The sequence below is a fragment of the Neltuma alba genome, unplaced genomic scaffold (assembly GCF_004799145.2).
Source record: "Neltuma alba isolate B1F8T4 unplaced genomic scaffold, ASM479914v2 tig00003057_pilon, whole genome shotgun sequence".
NCBI lineage: Eukaryota > Viridiplantae > Streptophyta > Magnoliopsida > Fabales > Fabaceae > Neltuma > Neltuma alba.
The window spans coordinates 93,568-119,027 of NW_021633125.1; the positions used below are offsets into that span (position 1 = coordinate 93,568).

A 25,460-nucleotide genomic window follows, 5' to 3' on the forward strand; every position below is an offset into this window, starting at 1 on the left:
AATGTTTTGTTGCGTTGTTAATTGGTATACAGTTATAATTTTTTTTTTTTAAAAAAAAGTCAACATATGAATTTAAACGCAAATCACTGAGGCCACACGATCGTAATGATATGAGCATATTATGTGTTCAATGAACTTTGACTGATGATGGGTCACAGCACAAAAGCCGAAAAGAGATTGATGCAAAGATTATATTTTTAATATTTAATTTATATTAGGTGCTCGTACACCGAACGTCTTTTTCATAATGCTTTCTTGTTTTCACACTTTCGTTGTCCAATTTTGTTTGGCTAACCACTTTAATCTCTTCCAAAATCACATGTTATGCATTACAAATTATTGAAAAGGATCGCACCTTTGTCTGATTCCTTTCATTCTTTTAACCAAGCAAGTTTTCAATCATCTATCGCTGAGTCATACAAGTTTAGCTGTCTAGCTTTTAGTGACGGATAAACAGTAATAAAAATGGAATATTTAACATTAAAACTCATGGAAATTTCAATGGCTAACATATAGCCGCTTCTAGACACTGAGATTTTGCAGATTAGAAGGCATATTTTAACAGCAGTAAAGAAAATAACGAAGGGGCAGACAAAAGCACTCGTTTAAGCGCTCAAAAGTCAAAACAGAAAAGCCCAGTAAGGGGATATTAAGGGTAACTCACTGTGTAATACTCATCATTATATTCTACTTCTCTCAGCACATTAACGCGTGCCCTACTTTTTACAGTATCAGTCTGCAACTGAGCAAGCACACCTTAGACTGTATAGGCTTGCTGAATTGTGTCAATGTCAAGCCCCTTCAATCTCACAACTGATTCTACATGACCTTTTAGTGTATGCAATTCTCTTAACCTGCACACAATAATTGTGACTTTATGAGAGCCATTTACATAGCTTAGTTGTTTTGCATCATATCATGCAATATAAGGATCCAAACAGTATTAGTTGGACTCCCAACATAGGCCTGGATTCCAAGACTATAACAAGCCGTCACTTATTAAAATTATTATAGGTTTTCACTTAATTGCGCGAGTTTTTGAGTTGAAGCCTACCTTGCGATTTCAGCTCTCCTTTTAGCTTCTTCAGCCATTTGATTGAGTTCATTGAAATGATTGCGGTCGGAGAACTTGGTGTCAGGTACTTGTAATCCATGTAAGGTTCTCTGAGCATGTGCCCATTGAAGTTCCCGTTGTTCCTTCCCGAAGTCCTTTTGTCTTGTGAATGCAATCTACACATTATTAATAAACATTAAAATCCATGAGCAGAGAACAACAAATAAAGTGGAGGAATGAAAAAGAGCATAACGAATGAGTCAGTCCAGAAACAATACTAACCCTCTGCTCAATGACAAGATCCCAAGCCCTCCCACTCAAAGCATAACGAATGAAGAACTTGATGAAATCAAGTGGGATGTAAAATATGATGTTGTATAACCATATTACTCCAGCCCAACCCCAACCGATTCCTTCAATTGCAGCAAAGCTCCAGTTTGCATAGACTGCGATCAAAGTGGCAATCTGCACACAACAAATTCAGCATCAAAGTCAGGCAAAGTGAAAAGAACTGGCACAGTAGGAATGAGGATTTAGCTTACCAGCTGAGCAACCACAAAAGCAGTCATTAACAGTATACCGGGACGCTCAACATAAGACCATCCTCGAGACCGAGTCACAAATATAAGGGCCTGACTGATAGTGCTCACTTGAAGATATATCGCTGAGGCAAGTTTACGGAAATCATCATGAGCAGTTTTTTCAAGAGTTGAGACCCCAAATACTCGCTGAAAGGTTAGCAGAAGGGAAGACAGTTAATGATAAAGGCTAAACAATATAAAGCAAAGCATGTGAAGCAACAAGCATGAACGATGTAATGAGCTAAGAATATTCTAAACCATTGAAAATCATCAATAAAAGATATACCGGGAAGAAATTTGTTTTGTATGCCGCCCAAAAGAATATCACTGTCATCATTGCCAAGTAACTTCCAAGTACAATGCCAGTGGTAAATATCTCTGCGAGCTTCCAGCTATCAGGCAGAGGAGAAGGTTTTACTCTATCTTTTGAGATTGTCATGATAGTACCTATACGTCATAAATGTTTTAGTTATGAAGTTGAAGGCATATTATGGGAGGCAATCAGACGGTGAAACAATGACAAAGAAATGGAATAACAGACCATCATTTAGGATGGCGATGATTAGCACCATAAAAGGAGGAAAGTCAAACTTCCATATAAGGGCCAGCAACATGAAACCAAGCTGTAACCATACCAAACATATAGAACAGGTCAAGAATTTGTTTTTACAACAGTCTCAACAAAATATTTTTGACTATATATTATTTCCTGGTAAGACATAGATCAGAGTCACAAAACAATTCACATACCACAATACGGATTGTAATTGAGACCGCATAAATCTGTATGAAAGAAGAAACAAATTAGTTTAACTGATACTGATATAATGCATCCTGCTAATAATGCCCTGTATGTCCTGGGCAAAACAAAAATTTGCCAAGAACATTAAAAATATATAAACAATAGAGGAGTATTGAAATAGCAGAAGTAACAAAGAGTAATGACAAGAAAAGGTGGAGTTGTGATCAACAGCAGTTCAATTGCTCACTGTATAATTTTTCATTCTCTGGAAGATGGCCCGGCTTGTCAAAACAGCACTGATAATAACACTAAGGCCAGGTTCTGTTAAAACAATATCAGATGCACTACGAGCGGCATCAGTTGCATCAGCAACAGCTATACCAATGTCAGCCTTTTTAAGAGCAGGAGCATCATTTACTCCATCACCAGTCATTCCACATATATGTTTCCTCGCTTGCAAGCGTTTCACAATCTCATACTTGTGTTCTGGCCAAATATACGTTAAGTTATAACCCGACTAACATCACGAGAGGAAGCACAAAATATTCAACCATAGCAATTGACTAATACTCGTCCATGCCATCATATGAAATTTAATAAGCAGAAATATCAATACCAAAGTTGCTGTATTCAACGTGGAAAGGAGCATACCAGGAAAAACACCAGCAAATCCATCAGCTTTTTCTATCAGTTCATCAATGGGTAGTGCAGAAATGGACTCATCCTTATCCTGCCCAAGCAATGCAGATGAGGGATACATGTTGGTGCCCATTCCCAAGCGACGGCCAGTTTCCTTCCCTATAGCTAGTTGATCACCTAACAAGGAGATGTATACGTAAAATTGAAAAGTCAAAACAATGAATAATGTTGTGGTTCTGTTGGAAATCAGATGTACTCCAAGTCAACAAGAGAAGTCAATTGGCACCGGTTACCATAATTCATCAGTTCTCTCACTAAACTATGCTTATGGCAATTGGATTGTTAAGTTCTCTCACATAGTAAGTGTAAGCTTATAACTCAAATGAAACTCCATATAATTTGATCGCTATATTCTGCAAGTTTACTTAACCAATATGTTTTCATAATGCTAGAATAGCTAGCAAGAATAGGACTTAGATGTAGCAGTATTAAGATTGCATCAGTGGTTTGCTAGATGCAAAACCTTGCTCCAAAGCTTCCAAGAAATTCATTAGCTATAGAGAACAGAACGGAAACTTCAGCACCATTATACATGCAAATCAAATGTGTAGTGTATAAAATAGACCTGTTATCATTTTTACATTTACTCCAAGGTTTAGAGCCCTCCGTATTGTTTCTGCACTGTCATGCCTTGGTGGGTCAAACAGAGGCATAAGACCGATGAACTGCCATGGGCCTCCAGCACTTTCCTTCCTCCCTTCTGGAACCTCCTGCACAAAAAGAGAAAAACCACATGGCAATCACTTCTTCATTCTGGCATTAAAGTAATACGTAGGGATACAAATTCATCAAAGGTCAAGCAAGACAAGAAAGCATGCAATGAATTAAATACCTGGTATGCTACAGCAAGAGATCGTAGACCACGTTCTGCAAACTTATCTATTACTGCATGGACTCTGCGTTCAATATCTGACTTATTGTATGAGAGATTGAGAATCTAACAGCCATGTTATAGAAACACATATCAAATACAGAATATGAGACCAAAAATGATGTAAAATTATGTAAGCAATGAGATTAAGTGTAAATTACCTGCTCTGGCGCACCTTTGCTTACCCTATGCATTTTACCTTCACCATCAATGTAAGTTAACGCTGTCCTCTTATCAGTAGGATTGAAAGGAAGAAAATGTACTTCTTGGATTCCCACTCGTGCCTTTTTTAGCAGCAAGTTCAAAAGTAAAAGTCTTATCATAAACTTGAATACAAAAAACAAATATGATCGTCCAGATCATACAGGGCTACAACCTCATATTAAGAAAAACAGTAAGTCATTGCTTGATCAGTTTCACTGACCTCTTTTGGATCAGCCAGCATCCCAACTATGGCAGAATCTATTGCATCTTGATTCTCAAGTCTCGAGGCTCGAGCTGCCATCAAAACAACAGTATCTGGATCCACTCCTTTAGCAAAAACCTGGAATGCGAAAATAAAATAATCAGATCAAATGGATAACAACTGAGTAACACCACTCAATATCCAACCTCAATAAGATTTTTGTCAACAGTCAGCTTGTTTAATGTTAGAGTCCCAGTTTTATCACTGCAAAGCACATCCATGCCTGCCATCTCTTCAATGGCTGTCATCCTCTTAGTGATGGCTCCCTGCAAGCATTACAAACCATTAGTCCACTATCTGTATGAATATCCACAAAACATACTCTAGGAGAGACTAGCCAAGGAACCTGACCTGCTGCGATAACCTGTGGGACCCAATAGCCATGGTCACCGAAAGAACTGTGGGCATGGCAATTGGAATTCCTCCTATGAGAAGTACAAGAAGGTTATCAATTCCAGGACGGTACTGCCGGTCTTGGATAGGATACATGACAATAATCTCAATAATCATCCCCGCAGCAATTGAACAGATGCAGAAGTTCCCAATCGCAGTCAAGACCTAAATGACAGCACAAAAGATAAAAAATGAAATCTCAATGACAGTAACAGCATTAGGACGACCATAAAAATGATGCCTAATCGCTATCATGATACCTGTTGGAAGTGACCCACTTGATTAGTGGTATCTACAAGGTGAGCAGCCTTCCCAAAGAAGGTGTGCACACCAGTGGCAATGACCACGGCCTCAATCTCTCCTTGTTTGCAGGTAGAACCAGAGTACACACCATCACCAGGACCTTTTGTCACTGGCAGGGACTCACCAGTAAGTGCAGACTAAGAAGCACAAAGCAGAGAATAAGAACCAGAAAGTAGGTTGTCATTGAATCATTTAGAACACTATAAGTAAAACTGAAGTAAATATTATATGCACAACAAAACAACCAGAAAGCCCACCTGATCGATTTTCAGAGGATCCCCTTCAAGAAGACGAGCATCAGCTGGTATAATATCTCCCAGTTTAATACTGACGATGTCACCTGGAACCAGAACCGAGGCATCTTGCTCACTCCACCTACCATCTCGAAGAACCTTAACAACGTAGAAATTGGAAATGAAACTATAAGGAAAATGATTTCACGGGGCAAAAAGAAAGGGGGACACAGAAAGGAAGAAACGAGATTGCACCAATAATCAAGCTAGACTAGAGTTGGCAGCAAGGGAATTAAACGCTAAATTTGACACCTTTGCCTTTGGAGCGAGACGAGCCATGAGAGCCGCTGCAGCATTACCCGCGTTGTTTTCCTCAATGAAACTAATAGTTGAATTGATGAGAAGCAGAGTGATGATACCCACAAAGTCTTGCCAGTCAGGGGGCTTCCCCTGCATACAAAAATTTAAGGAACAATACATATTCAAATCCTCAATAACAAATGCCTCGAAGGCTTAAAGAAGTTTTGCTGGAAAGCTTAGCGCCAAGAACTCTGAAAGCTGAGCTGAACATGCTCACCCCTCCATTTGCAAGCGCAATTGCCATTATGGCAGCAGCCTCCATAACCCAAGACAGAGGATTCCACATAAAACCCAAGAACTTCAAAAATTTGCTCTCCTGAAAGATAATTTACCAGAAAAGAGAAGACCTTTTATCTTTTTACGTGGCTTTCATTGAAAAGAGCGCTAGGAGAAGGGAAAGGTACGGGATAGGACGAGTTGTGAACCTTTTTCTCTTCAAGCTTGTTATGTCCGAAAATGGCGAGCCTCTCCTCAGCAGCCACAGAGGTGAGACCTTCTCTGCTACATCTTAAATTCTCAAGAACCTCCTCAATGGGTATGTTTTCCTGCATTCGAAAAGACACAGAACAGAACCCAATACACCCATCAATGAATCAAACAGACCAATGAAGAGAACCACCATGTTGCAGCCAAGAAAAGCTTCAAGTGATTCAGATCTGTTACCAAATCCACAGCTTCCTTCAACACAGCCTCCAATACTTGGGACTTGTCCTCCATCTCTTGTTCTTCTCTCAGTACCGCTCACTCTTCTTATCCAGCTTCCTCTGACTACGAAAGCGTTCAGAAAAAACAGCAAGCGGCGAAAGGTGGTAGAATAGAACTGTAGATAAAATATCCAAAAAAAGAGGGAGAAGGAGAAATCTGAGGAGCTCAGAACAGAAACCACTGTGCTATGCAACCAGCCCAAGGAGGGCACTGTGTTCCGTGGATTGGGGTCGTAACCAGTAACGGCAGTCCATAAGAATCACAACTCACACTCACAGTCACAGCTTTTTGCTTCTTTCCGTTTTCCTTTATTTTATATAAATTGTATCATATACAATTTTTATTTGATTATAGGTGAAAAATGTATGAATCATCAAAAGACTCCTGATTCCTAACACAAATAAAATATTAAACAGCGTGTGCTGGCTAATCTTTGCTTGGGATAACATGCTACCACGTCTAATATGCAAGAACATGCACCGTAGGTTTCAGGGTAAAGATGGTATCTGCTATTCAACGACATTTGTTGGCTCTGTCGTTTTCTTCTCGTGAGCAGCTCGTAATATATTAAATCTCATGGTGTGTATTATTCGTACCTAATGATATTTATATTTTGTATATAGATTCAAATAAAGCATTTGTAATTTTGGTTAAAAAAATATATAACACGAGCATCATCTTCACTTAATTAAAATGAGATTTGTCGTGTCTAGTATTAATTAATAAATTCGCTGAATAATTTCCAGCTAATATATATTCGTGATTTGTCTGGAAGTCATTGAATGGAATTGGTTGAAGTTTCCTTTTTAAATCTTGCCAATTGCCCCTGTCATTCTGGATATGATCTAACTGTGAATTATAGCTTTTCTGCAGATTCTGTGCCTGTTTGGCATCACTTATTTTGAGCTTATAAACTCTATAAGCTCGATTGATACAATTGGGTCTGTTTGGATTAGTTTTTCTACAATCGGGCTTTTGTCTGAAAAACTACAATAAGCTATAAGCTAAAATTAACAGCTTATGACTTATGGCTTTTGAAATATGGAGAGAGAAAAAGTTAAGAAATTTATTACCTCTTTTGGTTCTTATTATAAACCTCAAATAACTAATTTGTAGATAATAAAAAATCAGTTAAAATTAGTTGAAAGTAATGAATAAGTTAGAAATATATTTTTATTTTTAAATATGCTCCTAAAAATATATTTTTATTTTTTCATGTTTCACTTTATATTTAAAATATTTTTTATGACTTCTTCATATTAAATTATTTTAATTTCATTGTATCATGTGAAATTATTTTTTTAATCATGTTTCATTATTTATTAAAACTCATATATATTTTGGTCATTTTACAACCAAACTTACTTTTACTTAATCATAATCCAAACAACCTTTTACCAATCTCACTTTTACAATCTAACTTTTCTGAACTCTAATCCAAACACAATTCAACTTATCCAATTTAACTTTTATCCAATTTCACTTCTCTATAAGCTACTTTTTCAATAAGCTACTTTTTTAATCGCTGATCCAAACGGACCCTCTTGGCCCATCCATAAATGTCAGTAAAGACAATATATTCAAATGTTTTATATATTTGGCCCAAAAAATGTCACACGCACACACAGAGAACTCCGAACCAGGAATATGGGAAATTAAGACAGTATATTAACAAATCAAGATAAGAAACTTATGTTTGGTACGCTGTCAATATGAGTATTTTTTTTTCCTTCTTATAGGCGTAATCAATTGATTCGTCTTCTACATTTTTTTAAATTAACCCAATTAATTTCACGCATTAAATCTACAATCAATAAAAATAGTTTTCAATATAAATAATTAAAATTTTTTTAAAAAAACTAACTATATTTTTATAAATATTTTAACGCAACCTTGTAATTCAGATGACACCTCACAACTGTTCTTTGTGAGATCAAACCCCGCTGAGAGTTGGGATGGGAGGGAATACATTAATTTTCAAATTCCAAGTTAACTAATTTGTTTATAAATTATTATTTATCGAACTCTTATTTTGTATTTATGATAAAAGGAAATAAGATACTTCCTCCGTTCCTTATTATAAGAGACATTTGATGCTTATGGCATGTTCCTATATATAAGAGACACTTAAAAATTGTCTCTACTTTTTTGTGTTAATTTTCTATTTTACCCATATTTATTGTCTTCAACTCACACTCTCTCTCCCTCCCATTTCTCTTTCTTTTAAGAAGTTACCATTATTCTCTTTCATATTCTCTCTCCTTTTTAATGAGGGCATTTTTGGAAAAAAATTTATACTTTTTACACATTGATTGTTCTTAACTAATTTTAATTGTTTTTTTTATCAACATAATTCGGTTATTCGTCTTTTATAATAAGAAATGAAAAGAGTATTAGAAAAGTCAAAAAAGAAGCCACTGTACTGGGGTGCGGCGAACTGCGGTAGAGATGGATGGTTTAATTCTCTTTCCTGTAACAAAAACAACAAAGGAAAGGAATGATCAAAAGTTGAACAAATATACATTAAAGGTGTGTTTGGATGAAACCAAACCGTGGTTTGAAAAAGTGATTCTGGAGAATAGATTCTGTGGAGAATAGATTCTGTGAAGAATAGATTTTGTAAAAAAGTGATTCTGAGAAGTGAGAGTGTTTGGATAGTTGTTATCAGAAGTACTTTTTATATATACAAATTACTAAAAAAAAGATACAAGTTAATATAATAATTACAGAAAAATAGATTTTATGATATATTTAATTTGAAGGAATAAAATTGTTAATAATATATTTTTTACCAACATAATTAATAATACATAAGATAATATAATTAATAATTAATTAATGTGTATATATATTATAAAATATAAGATTAAATATGTTTATCAAAAAATATGTTTATAAAAAAAAACAAGATACATATCATATAAGCTCTCGCACTCTCCCTTTTTTCTCCAAAAGCAAAAAAATTTTGCTTTTTCCAAAACCATGGTTTTGGTTTTTGGAGGGAGTGTTTGGGTGACTTATTCCCCAAACCATGGTTTGGGGTGTCACCCAAACACACCCTAAATGAGAAATCTTTCTCATGTGCGCAAAACGTTGTACTTGATTTTTTTTAATTAAAAAGTTAATTTTTAAAAATACAGGAGACAATTGCTTTTACTATTTTAAAAGTTGCTTTACCAAATATAATATACTCACATGGGGGGTAGAGATAGAGCAGGGGTCGCCATTATTGATGACTCTGCCCCTCCACATGGCTTTTGTCATGTCTTCTCAAAATCAGTAACTCATAAATAATAATAATAATTATTATTATAACAGTCTGTGGAAATAAATAATATACTCACATTTGCATTGTTTGTCTTGTTTTTTTCTTTTGAATAAATTAAATTTATACTTATATTTAGTGTCCTTAAATTCATATCGTACTCTTTAAACTTTAACGCAAATGCGAAATCTGCTTCTATCTAAATATAGCAAATATCTGTTGGCCAAAAAAAACATATATAGCAACTATCCCAACAAGTAGGTGTGATGTAGCGAGGGATTTTAATACGCGGGGTCCACTGGGGAAGCCCTTCATGTTTTGTGTTTTTAAAAAAAAAATGTTAACATTTTTACCTGAAAAATAAAGAAAATTAACCTTATCTTGTATTTGGCCCAAAAAAAGCCTATACTATCTCCGGTCCTAATTGTAAAAACTAGTTGACTACTTTAAAGAGATTAAGAAGGTAAATTGAGTTATTTATTTATTCTAAATAGTTATTGTATTTCCTAAAATATTCTTGCTAATCAAGTGTATTAACTAGAACTATCATTGTTAGAGGAGTTACTTTAGAAAAAAAATGTATAAATATGAGAGACAAAGTGGATTAGAGTCTTATATTTGCTTATATTTATGTATAAATAAAAGTCAAATAGAATCTTATATTAAGGATCGGAGATAGTATATTGATTTTTTTTTTAGTAAATCAATCTTGTAAATCATTGACATATCTGGTGAATATTACGATAAATTGATGCAGTAATTAATGCGATGCGGAATTCTGGAACTGTTAACCAATGCTCGAGAAGCACGAGAATTGGGGAAAAAAAAGAGGCCACGTGTATGGTAGTTATTGGTAGTTGGGCGAGATGAAAATTTAGGTTATTAAGGGCCTGTTTGGGATCACGTTTGGGCCTCCAAACATGCATCCCCAACGGAGAAGCAACAGGCAAGCTGAAAATAGGTGTTTGGGAGCACGTTCACGCAATCTGACTTCTACCACCCAAACATACTTCTGTCATAAGTTGAAAGAAGCTACTTTTTGGTGAGGGTGTGCATTGCAGAATACCGTTAGAGGATTTGGATATTAATTCTGTGCGGCACACGTAGCCCGACATCTTAATATTAACATACTAATGTCAGTGGACTCTTTCTCTAAGATATTGCGGGTGTAACTTCGTGAATTTTGCAACAAATATCAAATGTCGTTGAGGGTGAGGAGGCAAGGCCAAAGAAGCAACTAAATTAAATTTCCTTATTTTTAATAATTTTATTTTCATTACTTCTTTAAAAATGATCACATTATATATATAATTTTTTTCTAATAATAAATTAAATTTCTTTACTTTTAATAATTTTATTTTCCTTACTTCTTAAAAAATAGTCACATTATATATATATATAATATTAGATATGTACTATTTAATAAAATTTATGTCTTTTTAAGTCATTTTATATCTAAACTTACTTTTATATTTATCATCCAACCAAGTTTTAGCTTCTCAAACTGACTTTTTTATAAAACCCAATCCAAACACAAATCACATTACACTATCTGACTTTTACTCAATCTGACTTTTGTAAAAGTCATATTGGAAAAAAGTTACTTCTGTCACTGCTATTCCAAACACACCCTAAGTAAACAATTCTCACATCAAAAAAAATACAAGATAAACAAAAAAACAGAAGGCCAGCATATTAAGGACTGAAAGAGTATTATAAAATTATAATCATCTGACTCTCTTGATATGGTAAAAATACCTTATAAACGATATGATAAACTTTGAAATTTATTAAAGCAGTGAATTATAATTATAATTTTCCAAAAAGAACTCAACTTTCTTCGAAGAGATTGCTTTCTAATAATGCAATAATTGAAGCATGAATTGAATTCTAATTTACTGCATCATCATCACATGGGGGCAGTAACAGTAAACTAGTGGGTCTCCATGGCAGCTTTATTCCTTCTAATTTTATTATTAATACCTTTTTAAATAAAAAAAATTATATATTTTAATTGAGTTTTCCAACAACAATAATGCCACGATACATTTTCAAAAGGTTGAAACAAAGCGTCGAATGGCTAAAAAGGGCAAATCACATAGGCTTTCGTAGGTTACCAGCAAATCAACAACCATTGGATTTCGATTAATCTTTTGTCCAATTCCCTATCAAACCTTTTTATTTGCTGTAAATAATTTTGGTTCACATCAATCAATCAATTATTTAATTTAAATATGCTCACACCAAATACGTGAAAGGTCAGCGTCAATAGATGTGTCATGCAATATTACAAGAATACGAAAGTCACTCCCCTTCGTATTTTTTTCCCCAAAATGAGAAGATTTGTGATGAACGCGATATTTAATCAATTACCAGTATTTATTTGGGTCAAAAACTGCAATTAATTTTCATTTGTGGTTATTATATAATAGAAAGATCATCGTACGAAAAATTGATATTCAGCTGCTGCAGTGACTAGTGTGGCTGGCCCATGGCAATAATAGCACATGTCACTGACGGTGGAGTATTAATTAATTAATTAAAAGCGTCAGAATTCTGTGGGGCAAAAGATGAAACATTATCTCCATGTCCAAAAATTCCTCTACAGAGAAAAAAATTATACTATAATTTTTCTCCCACGCTGGTAAAAAAAAAAAATAATTTTCTCCCACAGTAGACTTACGTCTCAACCTCATGGAAGCTAAACTCTCAGATTTTATGCGACTTTGAATTTTTTTTTTTAATAATTTTTCTTATGATTAATATAATCTTTAGTTTCTTAAATTTATCATTATTTTGATTTTAATACTTCAAATTTCAATTCATAAATTTTAATTCCAGTTTTCTTTTCATTTAAAATATTTATTTTTATAATTTAATAAAAATTCAAACTATTTTACTCATTGAAAAACTAAAAATTATAGTTTAAAATTTGAGAAAACAAGATTAAAATCTGAGAATAAAAAATTATATTAGCCCGTTTTTCCAAATATGAGATTGTGACATGTGAGTTTGAAGTTTGAACTCTTTTAATGTATTACCATCGCACCGTTTATCAAACAAGAGAGCACTACGATGTTACTATCGCATCAAAATTTTCTTAAAAAGAGCACCCCCCCCCCCGGGGGGAGTTCGGAACACGGATAAAGAAATATGGAATATTTGGTAGCAACTACCCGTTTCTTAAAACTACGTTGCAAATTCCTAACAAGTATTTTATTTCAAAATTAACTACTCTTCCGGTTTTAAATATAAGACCCTTTTCATGATGTAATTTATACTACAAAAGGGGTCGACTGGAGGAGTATATTTTTAGTTCTTAAATTTTCACATCATCTTTTTTAATATCTTTTCTCCCTCATTTACTTGATTATAGTTGAGATAGTATTTATAGAGATAGTTTAAGAAAAATTAGTAAATATGAGAAATAAGTCTTATATATAGGATCAAAATTAATTTAAGAGTTAGATTTTATATTAAAGATCAGATGAGTAATTTTGATTCTTAAAATTTAATCTCATTCCAATTTTGGCTACTGAAATTTAAAACCAACAGTCTATTTTTTTTCCACCAGCATTTAAAACCAACAGTCTGTCCATCGCAAAACAAATTTGTTGTATATTTGAGTCGTAAATCTGAGAATTCTGTGGTAAAAAAAAAAATCTGAGAATTTTTACAAGTTAGGCACAACGACAAGTGTCTAACACATAACAACAGAGCTAACAAAACAAGCAGTAAGTCAAAAATTGATTTGATAAAATCATATGATTTTTCCATGCAAATCTCCGAGTGCGGCCAGCATGATATTGCAAGAAAAGGTCTTTATACGTCAAATCAATATCTCTACTTTTAAATATAAGATATTTTATAATGTGTATAAAAGCCTTATATTTAAAACAGACGAGTATCATTTTTGCTGTGGAATCCTTTTGACCTGCAACTCTAAAGATACTACTATAACATTGCTTCTTCTTAATATAAGATCTTATGGGCCTGTTTGGGTGCTCCAAAACCATGGTTTCAGAAGTACTTTTCCGCAAAACGAGGTAACATCCTCTACATATTTACTTCGTAATCCGTAAAAGCACTTCTGAAATCATGGTTTGGTTTCTATCCAAACACTCCCTGTATTTAAGATCGGAAGGGTATCTTTGGACAGATCATAGCCACTTTCAGCCCAGGAAAAAAAAGACGAATGCTTTCTTTTATGGGAAGCGGATGAAGAAAAAGAAGGACGGCCACCTTTCTTTTAACGTTACCTTCCCCTGCTCTTCTTTGTCCTGTTAGTTCCGCCTCAGAGCCGCCACGATTTCTACACATGTCAATCTTTTTGATCTTTACCCTTTTCCAATTATATATAACCATTCCTGACCATATTCTCAATTATTTATCCTCCCTTTTCCAAGTATGCGTTGATTTCTTTATCTGATTTATTTAGGGGGTAATCCACTGGAAGATTTATCATGACTCAAAATAATCCGAATCAAGTCGGGGAAAACCTTTTGAAGTGACAAATTTTACTACCAAGTATCTAATGCAATTGCATTTTCGAGCTTGAATTTAAAACCTTTGATTAAGCTAGTACAATCTTATTGTCAGGTAATGCATAGTAAATACTTTTACTGCATAATTAAAAAAAGTAAGGACACGTGTGTTAATGCATATAAAATAACTTTTATGGAGTGTAACCTGTGAAAAGTAATTAGCCGGAGATTATTTATAAAAGAGATTGGTGGAAGTATATTGTTACTCTATATTACTAAACAATGTGTATATGATCAATGAGTTTATGAGAAAGAAACCGTGAGTGAGAAAACGAGGCTGGACAAGGTGGGAAAATCAGACAAGGGGTGGTTGTATGAAGACATAGAGAATACGAAATGAACAGAACAACAGGGAGAAAGAACAAGAGAACGAGGCTTAGGTAATGGTTTGGTCCGTGCATGTGATTGTGTTCTCTTCTCTCTTCCCATATCTAACTCTCGCACCCGCACACAGACACAGGCACAGACACATATATAAATTCTTAGATAAATTAGTTAATTATAAAAAAATGATATGTTTTTTAAAAATATTAAAATTATCTTTCTTAATATCCTATCTTTATTTCCTACTTGATTATGGTTGATGGAATGTTGATAAAGATAATTCAAAAATAAATAAATATGATAAATAGATCTTATATTTACTACTAAAATCAATTCAATAATTAAGTTTTAGAGTGTATATATATGTGTGTATATATATGAATGTACGTATAATTCTGCTTACCTTACAAATTCCTAATATTATCCATCTAACCTGTACCCACAGTCTTGTTAATTGCACATAGCATGGAGGTGAAGAGTGAGGCCTTCTAGTTTAATGACATTAAACACATGTAAGTTTTTATTAAGTGAGTTTAACCTCATATGATTATGATGAGTTGCAGGTTTTATCAGGTGAAGAATGGGAAAAGAATATTGGAGGAGTGAAAAAAAAAAAAGGCACCGACTTAGCTAGAGGCAATCATAGATGGGAAATGGGAAATGAAAGGGAGGGGGAACCACGTGCGGGGCACGTGAGCGCACCTCGTAATTGCGCAATGAACCAAGACGATGGTCATGGGCTGAACCTTTGACCCCAACACATGGCCGGGGGGGAATGACATAAGAAGTATCAACAGCGGAACTCGGTTGGGATATAACAGTAGTACTACTATTTTATCATAATATTGACGGATAGATTGAACTTTCCGTTGCATTCATAACGTTGAACCCAGCTTAGGCCCAAGATATGAAACATGAATTAAACAAACCTAGTGTTTGTTTCTTTTCTCACAGATTGAATATACTAGCTTTTTTCCTCTCCCTTTTTCTTCTTAGAAGGGAATTTTCTGCGTGTAAGAGATTGTAAAGTTCATACGAGTCCAGGGAAGAAACTTGTTACGGTAGATAGATCAATGGGCAAGATTCTCCAGCATAGATACTCAAGAATGGATCCACTGGAATTTAATTAGCATGGGAATTAAGACTGCAATGGAATCAATTAAGCGCTTGCAAAAAATGAGCAACGGAAACCAAGTCGTATGTGATCCTAGAACTCAGATTTTTAGATGCCCAACATGTTCATATATACATTCCTGTTATTGCAATATGCAATAATAGGTTCAATCTATAAGCAGTCACTATAATGAAGACAAGTGCGAAGATCGCCCGCATGTTTTTCTGTCTCTGTTTTCGCTCTGGTCATTTGCTAGGATAATATAACGCACAGTTCAAGGGGCAGTAATGATTATGAAACTACACATGTGCACTTCTATAAGAAATGTTTTCTGCTGAGTTCATTTTTCTAAAAGGAAAAGAAAACGCTTTTCTGAGAAGCATATAGGCTCATCATGGCACTCATATTGTTTATGATCTCCAAGGGAACTCGGTTTCAAGGTAGATTATACATGAAAATAAGCCCCCACATTTCGCGCGTCCTCATGCAGCTCATCGATCTCGCCTTCTGGAGAAGACGACCAGAAGCTCTCACTCTCTCCGTCACCGTCCAAACCCAGTCGATGAAGATGGTCCAGCAAAGGCTAGTGCGTTTAGCAACCGTTTAGGCAAAGAGGGCAAAATCGCTGCTATTTACCTTACCATTAACAGTCACCAACAACAGTAAAATTCAAACCTCTGCAGTGTTTCCTTGTTTTCTCCTAATTAAGGTTATTAGGATATGTCTTGGGTACGAATGACATGCATTCCCAAGACAGACACAAGTTCATGTCTCTGTTTTTGCTTGAGTCGGCTTTCCGCAGGTCTACCAGGATAATATAACTCACAGTTCAAGGAGCAGTGATGAAACTATTTGCCCTTCTATTAGATATGTTTTATGCAGTTTTTTTTTTTAATAATAATAAAAAAAACAAAAAAAAACAAAAACCTTTTCTAAGAAGCTTGTAGGTTCATTGTCGCCCTCATATTTCATATGATCCCCGAGGGAACTCGGATTAAGGGTAGATTGATTATACGAGAGAAAAGTTAACCACGGTTTAAAAACAAAAGAAACAGTCGACAACTTACCTGATAAGGAACAGCACACAAACTCTGCAATATTTTGAAGGAAGGTATTCAATTTCGATACTAACGGCACATAACAATGATTCAGACACATCCACAACTACAAAATTAGGACTCTAATTCAAAGAACTGGGCCTGGAGGTGCCAGAACACAGAAAATATAGTACAATGTTTACTCGAATACCTATACCCATCACATGTAAAACGAAAAATTTATAGTTGTGTCGAGATGTAACCTGAACATTCAAAAACACGACAACAACTTATTCAAGTATCTGGCTTTGGAGAATTTTGATCATCCAATCAAGTTACAATTCAAACTCATCCTCAAGCTTCAATGCCTCAGCGGCGGCCTCTTCCTCCTCATCGTCAATCACAAAATATGGATTGTGCGCCTCAGGCTTAAACTTGTAACCGGTAAACACATAGAAGGAGAGAGTGGCCAACTCTGCACATACCACGCTGGTCCAGGAATACTTATAGGAGGTTATAGTCTCCAATGCATATACCACAACCCTCGTGAAGTAAATGTAACATATAACGACGATGTAGTAATGTCTGAACAGAGTCAATTTCATCAGATTAACAGCAGCCTTGCCGTCAGTTCTTGCAGCCTCACGCAGGTTTTTGATGGACCACACGATAGGGAAGAGAACAGCACAGCAGCATACAACATCAACAAGCAAAAAGATCTGTTTCCAAGTAAACCAATCATGGCCATATGGTCCACTCTCATCGATGACAACCTGAGCGATGTTGGCGACAACTTGCAGCGGGATGACAATCATCAAAACCTTCTTTTCCTTGTCCTGCAGGTATGGTTTCAGGAACGACCATCCAGTGCCAATCAGCACAATAAGAGTGAAAAGAGAGATTCCCTTTAAGAAGCTGAAAATGTAAAAGAGGACATCCCATCCATGGGCACTTCCAGTTCGCTTGATATAGGATTTATCTTCGGCCTCGCATAAGAGATTCAAAGCCTTCAAGACGATGACGGCGAGCATAAAGAAATGGATACGGAAAGCGGTCAATCGCTTCTTGTAGAGGATGTAAATCCAGAGACCAGCTAGGGCAAAATAGACCAAAAAGAAGAGGAAATAAACCCTGGGGAGGACAGTCCTGCCGGCAGACAAGTAATCGCGGACGCCGCTCTTTCCGTCGAGGTTGTACATAGCAGATCGAACGTCCATAGAGACCTTGAGCTGCTGCTCATAGCAGTTAGCGAAGACAAGATTGTACTGATCGGCGTCCTTGTGGACGTATTCCTTGTTGAAGGAATCATCGGTATTGAGGGAATTAAAGGTATAAACAGACTCGATGAGATCGGACTGAAGAGCGCAGGTAATCTCCCGGTCTTCGAGTTGCTGAAGGACGCGGAGCCAGGAATCGAGCGTGCAGAGGAAGAAGCCAACCTTGGAAAGGTCAAGCTTGGAGTCGGAGAGAGAGATCTTAGAGACGTTGAGCTCAAGGCGACCGGAATGGGTGAAGCCGAACTGGTCAAGGGGAATGAAAGGGCGGTCGTCATTGCGGATCTCGGTGAATCGGATCTCGGCGAGTGAGGGGGAGAAGAAGAAGGTCAAGCAAAGCAGCGAGAGAAAGAGGTAGAAAGAAGGCGAGGAAGCCATGGGTGGTCAGATCTGAAGACAAGGTCGCTGCACTCAGATCTGATCTTCTTCGCTCTATTTTGATCACGACCTCAACGTATCGCAGCAGCAACCGACTCGGTCGAAACTAGAAATTTGAGAAAGCCTATCGTTTTTCTCCACACGGTTTGACGCGACTTTTGGCTTTTCAGCCGAAAAATCAAACTCTGAGTCACAATTTTTTTTTTCTGGGCCAAGAAATCTCACGAATTGTTAATTCAGGACCGAAATACCACCAGATGGAACAAGAGGCAATTTCGTTCTTGGCAGACAAGGACAAGGGCGGCATGCCAAAAATATTGTTTTGATATTTAAAATTGTTTTATTAAATCATTTTTAATGTTTGCTCTTTTTTTCACCGGGAAAAAAAAAGAAGAAAGAATTTCCCTGTGTCTCTAATCAAAAGTCACTTGAAGATTTATAGGTAATAGGACTAGTTAGTGATTGGTGAAGTTCATAGGAGAGAGCTTGGTTTAATGATAGGTGAATCCACACAAGTCCTATGTATCAATCAAACATATTTAGGCCCTATTTGGCAGTACAGTAGAAATCTTCTATTAACAAATTTTACGTAAATCGAGACAATTTTTTTTACATGCTTGTTTCGCATTCTGTAAATTATTATTAAAAAGCAGTTTATAAATTACTTATAAGCTGTTTCAAACGAGTCCTTAATCCATATAAGACTAATGTTCAACAACTTATAAATAGCATAGTATATAGCTCCTTTCTCTTTTCTTTCTTTTTTTTTTTAAATATTTTTCAACCCACTTATTTAAATTTTATATCATCTTTATTCTAGTAACACTTCTCTACATATTTTAATTGGGCTTGGATGCATAAGCAAATGCAACGGGTACCGAATTCTTTCTTTCCTTTGTTTTTTTGGGGGGGGGGGGACAAAAACCTTCATGAAACCAGAAACATGCAAACGAATCGACGCATTACTTTGGCAAAACGTGTTTTATAACACGATAACAGGAAATTTACATGCTTTGAGATCTTTTGGAGGGGTCATCATCGAAGCAAAGGTAAGATCAAAAGAAATTCAAATTTTAGAGTGAGGACAGATAGCTACATCAATTTGAATTGCTTCGACAAGCATTTGTCTTCTAAACTTCTAGCTTTGAACTGGTTTTTCTGCACATCTTGTGGGGCAATGACATTAACCAATGGAATTGTCAAAAACAAATTACAAAGACAAAAATATACAAAGAATATGTGACAATTTTGAGGCTCGCAGCAAGTGCCTCGTAATTTCTGCTGATAACCTATAAAGTGTAAACCATCCTTCGTATGAAATCCTGCACACCCCTGACACCCAACTCCAAACTTAGAAGTAATTTAGCATGGCTTTAAACGCTCCCATACAACCCAGGCCTGCCCAAAACTTGCTTTGATGAAGAGATATCACACAAACACATTGCCAGGCATAGAAAGAAATGAAAGAAAAAGAAGAAGGAATTGAGTCAGCACCAACATTACAAAGAAGAAATCACTCCATATTTCAAACCACCACGGATTCGCCACTGATCCCGTCATGCAGCTGAAGTGAGCCATCCTTCATCAAGTTTAGACTGAGACTCTTGAATCTCTCCCTGGAATATTGCCTAGATGCTTTTCTCCAGTCAGTTCCCGTTTTCATCATGGCCATAAACTCCTCATAACTAATCCGACCATCCTGTGAAAAACAGAACAACGAAAATTAGCAATTTTCAGAAACAGTAACCCACTGTCAGATATTCTACGTTACTGGGCTCCTTTTTCCACCCCCTTCCCTCCCATGTATTTTTATCTTCTCGATTCAATCAAATTCAGTGAAATAAAAAAAAAATCGGAAAATAGAGTGTGAAAGCCAAACCTTGTCTGTGTCAACCTCGCGCATAATGTCTTTCAATACATCAGCTTCAGTCTCACCTGACTCATCGGTCAATGCTTCGCGGAGCTCACCTAATTCAATATACCCACTCCCATCTTTGTCAAAGAACATAAATGCTTTGTGGATATGCTCATCATTCTCCATTTTCTGCAGGTGAATTGTCACAGCTACAAACTCTCCATAGTCTAGTACTCCATTCCCATCAACATCAGCCTAGGCCATTCAAAGCAAAGAAAACCATCATTGGGTCACAATTATGTTATCACAAAATACAAATACATTTCACAAGTCCAGGGTTGGCATTAGTGGATTTTAAGCAATTTTTTGACATATAAGAAGCTTGCTGTAATAAAATAAAAACTAGGTTCCTTAGTTTATTCAGCCATAAAATTTAATATAGCTAAGAGGTTACATTGGCTTAAGAGAAAAGTGCGATCTAATTCTGTAAAAAGGTGCCATTTTTCTTCACACGCTATTTCATAGAAAATTAAAATGAGCAGACAAAAAGGGAGCATAAACCCATAGTAAAGAACCTTTAAAATGATTTATTGAATCTTGAACAGTAACACTGAAGAAGACTGTATCTATCCATTTACATTAGCATGCATTACTCTTGTTTCTAGCATTGTATGACACAATGCAACGCAAGGTGTATTCATCTTGCAGGTGCCAAACCAGGGAAAGGATAATGAGAAACTTCATTATAGAAGAGTAAGGCAAGCTCACTTTTCCGTGCAATACTGCCAGATTCACTTCCACGGAATCTAGTCGAATTGACTTAGGCTTGGTGCTTATAAACAAACTGAAACGATGAGGAGAAATTCCATTACAAATGCTGCATGTACATAGAAACTTACCACTTCCATCAGCATCTTTATCTCTGGCTCAGCCAACTGCGAACCAACCCTCTTCAACCCGGCCTTGAGTTCCTCATATGTTACTTTGCCATCTTTGTCAACATCCATCAATGTGAACATATCTTTCATTATTTCTACCTCTTCAACAGATAAATGTTCAGCAATTACCTGTAGCATTTTTTCCAAAGAAATGCAAACCACCAAGGCATGCATTAATTTTCATCACACACAAACTGAAGTCAGCCATTATGCATGAACTTGTACAGAAGCTTACCCTGAGGGCTTTCTTTTTGAATCTATTCATCACAGAGAACTGCCTAAGCCTTGCCCTCACAATATCTCCAAGCGGAACATTTGGAGCTTTCTTTGCATTTTGTAGCCAGGGATGTTCTGCAAACACATATGAACAGTAAATATCAAAAATGCTTTCTACATTTACTCAAGACCCTGCAGAAGTTGAGCTGCCAAAGAATTCAACCATATCACAATTTCTGGAGAAAAAGGAGTGGGGCACAGAGACAGGAAGCAATGAAATAAAGGTCCTGGGAATGAGAATACCCCTTTTAGCAAAAGGAGAAAACAAAAAAAGATTAAGATATGCTAATTATTTCATATTTAATATTGCTTAAGCATTTGTTAACTTTTGTATGGGCTTGTCCATATCACCAAAATAGCTAACGCGCTTGACACAAACTTATACATCCTTCATCTTTCTTATTAGATAAGAGACTTCTATTTACCGACATTTCCCCCGCCTACTCTTTTTTTTTTAAAAAAAAAAAAAGTCCTGAGTTTAGTTTTCCATGTGCTGGGGTTTGTGTTCTTTTGAGTCTAAGAGGCCTCAAGTCACAATCTTCTTCTTCTCCTTCTTCTTGCTTTTTTCCCTTGTCCAAGATTTCAGTGATAAAGAGTTTTGAATTCTCCAATGCTTCATCTTATTCAATCTCATCTTCAGATACAACTAAGTGTCGATGATAATAGATACGCCCCTAAATCCTGGATTCCAGGATCTAACCATTATTCAAGGCTCAGCATAAATTATGGAGGATATTCAAAATACAACAAAACAGGATAAGGATAAAATAGAGTTGAGATATAAAGTTGTACCTCTAACACACTCTTATTATTAAGAGGCACGAAAACCAGCTTAGTCAATTACTAAAAGATTAAATACTCCAGACATAATAGTTAAAAACCTCATACTTGAAAGGCATGACAGCAATCTCATCAAATCACACCTCCCAAAGGGGAGATTATAAACTATAAATACAAAGCCTATTCTTCAACATCCTGAATCCTGCGCGGTCTAGGAAGGATGGTGGAACTAAATTGTGCCTAAGAGTCAACATTTATGAGTTTAATCGTTCACATCAGATATCCGATACTAAAACGAAACCTCATTGGAATTTTGGTCTATAAACATTTTGTGCAGCATGCTAGCACTTGGAGATGCGAAATACTCCCCAATATGATCACCAATTAACAGTCCTCAGTGTACCTAACATTGACATTGCTTATAATTATAATTACTGAGACTGGAGACTGCAAGCTATCCTGTTATCGGACAGATAACTATTGACAGACTGGAAAATTTTCAGTGTCTCACATTTAGCTACTCATAAAACTCCAGTATAATGACACCCTACAAAGCGAATGCAACGACTGCACTGTCACCTTCGTTACAAATTAGTGATCATCTCCTCGGTGTTGTGGGATGATCAATCGCATAGGGATGAAATAAATGCTAACCAAAGAATGCAATTTAGCGGTTATTTTGTGCCATCTATTCATAATATTCTATTCGGTCCAAATTACAAGTGGCGTAGTCTTACCAAGCACTTGTTCAGCTGTTAAGCGCTTTTTAGGATCTGGTTCCAGCATCTGTCGTACCAGGCTTTTAGCACTATCCGAAATCTGAGGCCAAGGTTCCCTCTTGAAGTCAATTACGCCCCTCAGGATTGCCAAAGCAACGCCTTGTTCACTTTCTGCCATGAAAGATGCAGATGTCACTAAAATTCGAATTTCTGCCAACATATCCACCCTCCAACGAAGGCAACTAAAATTTCCAAAGCAGTACCTGCCCAAAATGGAGGAACCCCGCATAAAAGTATATAAAGAATCACTCCGGCGCTCCATATGTCAACCTCAGGTCCGTAGTTCCTCCTCAAAACCTCCGGCGCCATATAATAAGGACTCCCAACAATCTCCGAGAACTTCTCCCCTAAGAAAAGAGAAGTTAAGATAAAACGAAAGCAACATGAAGAATCTATCGAATAACAACCGAAAAGGCAAGAGCTAACCACATACCAGGCTTGAAAAAGATAGAGAGCCCAAAATCGATGGCTTTGAGGGCGGAATTCTCTTTCTTGTTAGCGAAAAGGAAATTCTCAGGCTTCAGGTCCCTATGCATAACCCCGTTGACATGGCACATCCTTACAACCTCGGCAATTGTTCTGGCCACGTTCGCCGCAGCTCGTTCGCTGTAATGTCCTCTGGCCACAATCCGATCAAAAAGCTCGCCGCCCTCGCACAGCTCCATCACGAGGTGCACGTTTTCATTATCCTCGTAGGTTGCCTTGAGCTTCACGATGTTGGGATGATCCGGTAACGTGGACATTATAGCAACCTCGCGCCTCACGTCCTCAATATCCACCGCTGTCCTCAGCTTCCGCTTCGAAATCGACTTACAAGCCAGTGCCTCCTTCGTCTCTCGGTCCGTACAGAGGTAGGTGATCCCAAACTCTCCACGACCCAGCTCGCGGCCCAGTATGTACTTGTCGCTGATTCGGGTTCGATGACTCAGTGGAATCACGTCCTTCAAGACCCGGATCGGAGCCGTCGAATGAATGGGTTCTTCTGAAAATGGATTCGGTCTTCCTTCCTTGCTTTTCTTCTTGGCTCCATGGGGAGAGTGGTGGTTGGGCGTGTCTTCTACGACGTCTGCTTTCACGCAGCAATTTCCCATACTGATTTCGAACTTCAAAGCACAGAATCGCCCCTCCTGATTTCTTTTCACGATAAGATGGGGTTTTCGAGTTTCGTGTGGAGTAGATGGGTCGGACGGCGCCGCCGGTGGGTACTCCGGCGGAGAGAAGGGAGGCAGGGGGAGAAAACGCAGGGTCGGTTTCAAGTGAGAAAAAATATGCTTTTTCGAATTATTAAAGAAATAATCAATTCTACCAAAATAAAATTAAAATAATGATCCATATATCATAACGAAACGCTAAAGGTCGTACTAGTTTTATGAAGTACTACGATTTGAAATTAAAAACTTACGCGCTTTTTTTTTTTTTTATCCCCGAGTTTTAAAAAGGATTAAGGTGTACCCAACATCTTCAAGTATTTTGTCAGGTGCACCTAGTGGTTTAAAATAATTTATGGTGCAATTTTGCCCTCAAAGTAATTAAAATGGTGCACCGGTATCTCATGCTAACAGATCTGTTACTTTGACCGTTAAATTGATGAGTTAGCACAAGTTTAACCAAAATAATCTGACGTGGCATGTCTAATAAGCAGGTGATGTGGAATTTTTTCGGGGTTAAGGTGCATCCAGCACCCCCAAGTATTTTTCCAGGTGCACCCAGTGACCTAAAGTAATTTATGGTGCAATTTTGCCTTCAAAGTAATTAAAATGGTGCACCGGTATCCTATACTAACAAATTTGTTACTTTGACTGTGAAATTGATAAGTCAGCACAAGTTTGACCAAAATAATTTGACCTGGCATGTCTAATAAGCAGGTGACATGGCTTTTCTTGTTAATTCTATTGTTTTGTCTGAATATTACTCCTCTGGTCCTATTTATAAGGCATTTCCACATGTTTCACATAAACCAGGGAAAACCTTAAATTTGATCAACTATCATTTAAATTTTAATAACTTTTCAACTTTATTCCTATTCAATATACATTATACCTCATATAAACAAAGTCAATATAATAATAAATGAGGGGTAAATTTGTACATTCATACAAAAAATTTCTCTCAGTGCCTTATAAATAAAACCAAAAAATATCTTCTCTTTCTACCCTATAAATAGGATCAGAGGAGTATCTTTGAAAAAATTTCTTGCTCTGAAAAAAATTCCAAGAGCCGAAGAGAGCATTTACTGAACAGAGAAAACAAAGCAGTGGCAGACGAAAAAAATTCCACATCACCTGCTTATTAGACATGCCATGTCAGATTATTTTGGTCAAACTTGTGCTGACCTATCAATTTCACAGTCAAAGTAACAGATCTATTAGTATAGGATACCGGTGCACCATTTTAATTACTTTGAGGGCAAAATTGCACCATAAATTACTTTAGGCCACTGGTGCACCTGGAAAAATACTTGGGGGTGCTGGATGCACCTTAACCCTGAA

General features: G+C 36.5%; 3 protein-coding genes across 3 annotated transcripts; all 3 read right to left on the reverse strand.

Annotated features, from left to right (window-relative positions):
* Positions 1-473: 473 nt before the first annotated feature.
* LOC114740123 (ATPase 11, plasma membrane-type) lies at positions 474-6,611 on the reverse strand. Its single transcript, XM_028928254.1, has 21 exons — positions 6,366-6,611; positions 6,128-6,247; positions 5,920-6,018; positions 5,655-5,792; positions 5,367-5,501; positions 5,067-5,246; positions 4,765-4,971; positions 4,560-4,679; positions 4,372-4,491; positions 4,109-4,231; positions 3,909-4,013; positions 3,642-3,786; positions 3,029-3,193; positions 2,625-2,863; positions 2,386-2,418; positions 2,177-2,258; positions 1,922-2,082; positions 1,597-1,782; positions 1,337-1,519; positions 1,055-1,230; positions 474-854 (listed from the first exon to the last, which is right to left on the reverse strand). Exons 1-21 carry the CDS (start codon positions 6,417-6,419, stop codon positions 758-760), a joined length of 2,868 nt encoding a protein of 955 aa, XP_028784087.1. The 5' UTR covers positions 6,420-6,611; the 3' UTR covers positions 474-757.
* A 10,140-nt stretch (positions 6,612-16,751) lies between these two features.
* On the reverse strand, positions 16,752-18,580 carry LOC114740122 (protein GPR107-like). The gene has a single exon (XM_028928253.1). The coding sequence runs from the start codon at positions 18,341-18,343 to the stop codon at positions 17,027-17,029; it is 1,317 nt and encodes a 438-aa protein (XP_028784086.1). The 5' UTR covers positions 18,344-18,580; the 3' UTR covers positions 16,752-17,026.
* Positions 18,581-19,388: 808 nt separating this feature from the next.
* LOC114740121 (calcium-dependent protein kinase 10-like) lies at positions 19,389-24,235 on the reverse strand. Its single transcript, XM_028928252.1, has 7 exons — positions 23,405-24,235; positions 23,175-23,318; positions 22,930-23,082; positions 21,372-21,487; positions 21,098-21,265; positions 20,223-20,453; positions 19,389-20,042 (listed from the first exon to the last, which is right to left on the reverse strand). The coding sequence occupies exons 1-7, from the start codon at positions 24,060-24,062 to the stop codon at positions 19,869-19,871; spliced, it is 1,644 nt and encodes a 547-aa protein (XP_028784085.1). The 5' UTR covers positions 24,063-24,235; the 3' UTR covers positions 19,389-19,868.
* Between the last annotated feature and the right edge of the window lie 1,225 nt (positions 24,236-25,460).

What these genes read in the sequence shown, in the direction of transcription:
- LOC114740123 (XM_028928254.1), bottom strand. Translation starts at nt 6,419, where the DNA reads ATGGAGGACAAGTCCCAAGTATTGGAGGCTGTGTTGAAGGAAGCTGTG. An exon ending in ACAAGCTTGAAGAGAAAAAG is followed by an intron (nt 6,019 to 6,127) that starts GTTCACAACTCG and finishes ATTATCTTTCAG; the next exon opens with GAGAGCAAATTTTTGAAGTT. An exon ending in ATCCTCTGAAAATCGATCAG is followed by an intron (nt 5,247 to 5,366) that starts GTGGGCTTTCTG and finishes TGTGCTTCTTAG; the next exon opens with TCTGCACTTACTGGTGAGTC.
- LOC114740122 (XM_028928253.1), bottom strand. Translation starts at nt 18,343, where the DNA reads ATGGCTTCCTCGCCTTCTTTCTACCTCTTTCTCTCGCTGCTTTGCTTG.
- LOC114740121 (XM_028928252.1), bottom strand. Translation starts at nt 24,062, where the DNA reads ATGGGAAATTGCTGCGTGAAAGCAGACGTCGTAGAAGACACGCCCAAC. An exon ending in CTCTATCTTTTTCAAGCCTG is followed by an intron (nt 23,319 to 23,404) that starts GTATGTGGTTAG and finishes CTCTTTTCTTAG; the next exon opens with GGGAGAAGTTCTCGGAGATT. An exon ending in TAAAGATGCTGATGGAAGTG is followed by an intron (nt 20,454 to 21,097) that starts GTAAGTTTCTAT and finishes TGAATGGCCTAG; the next exon opens with GCTGATGTTGATGGGAATGG.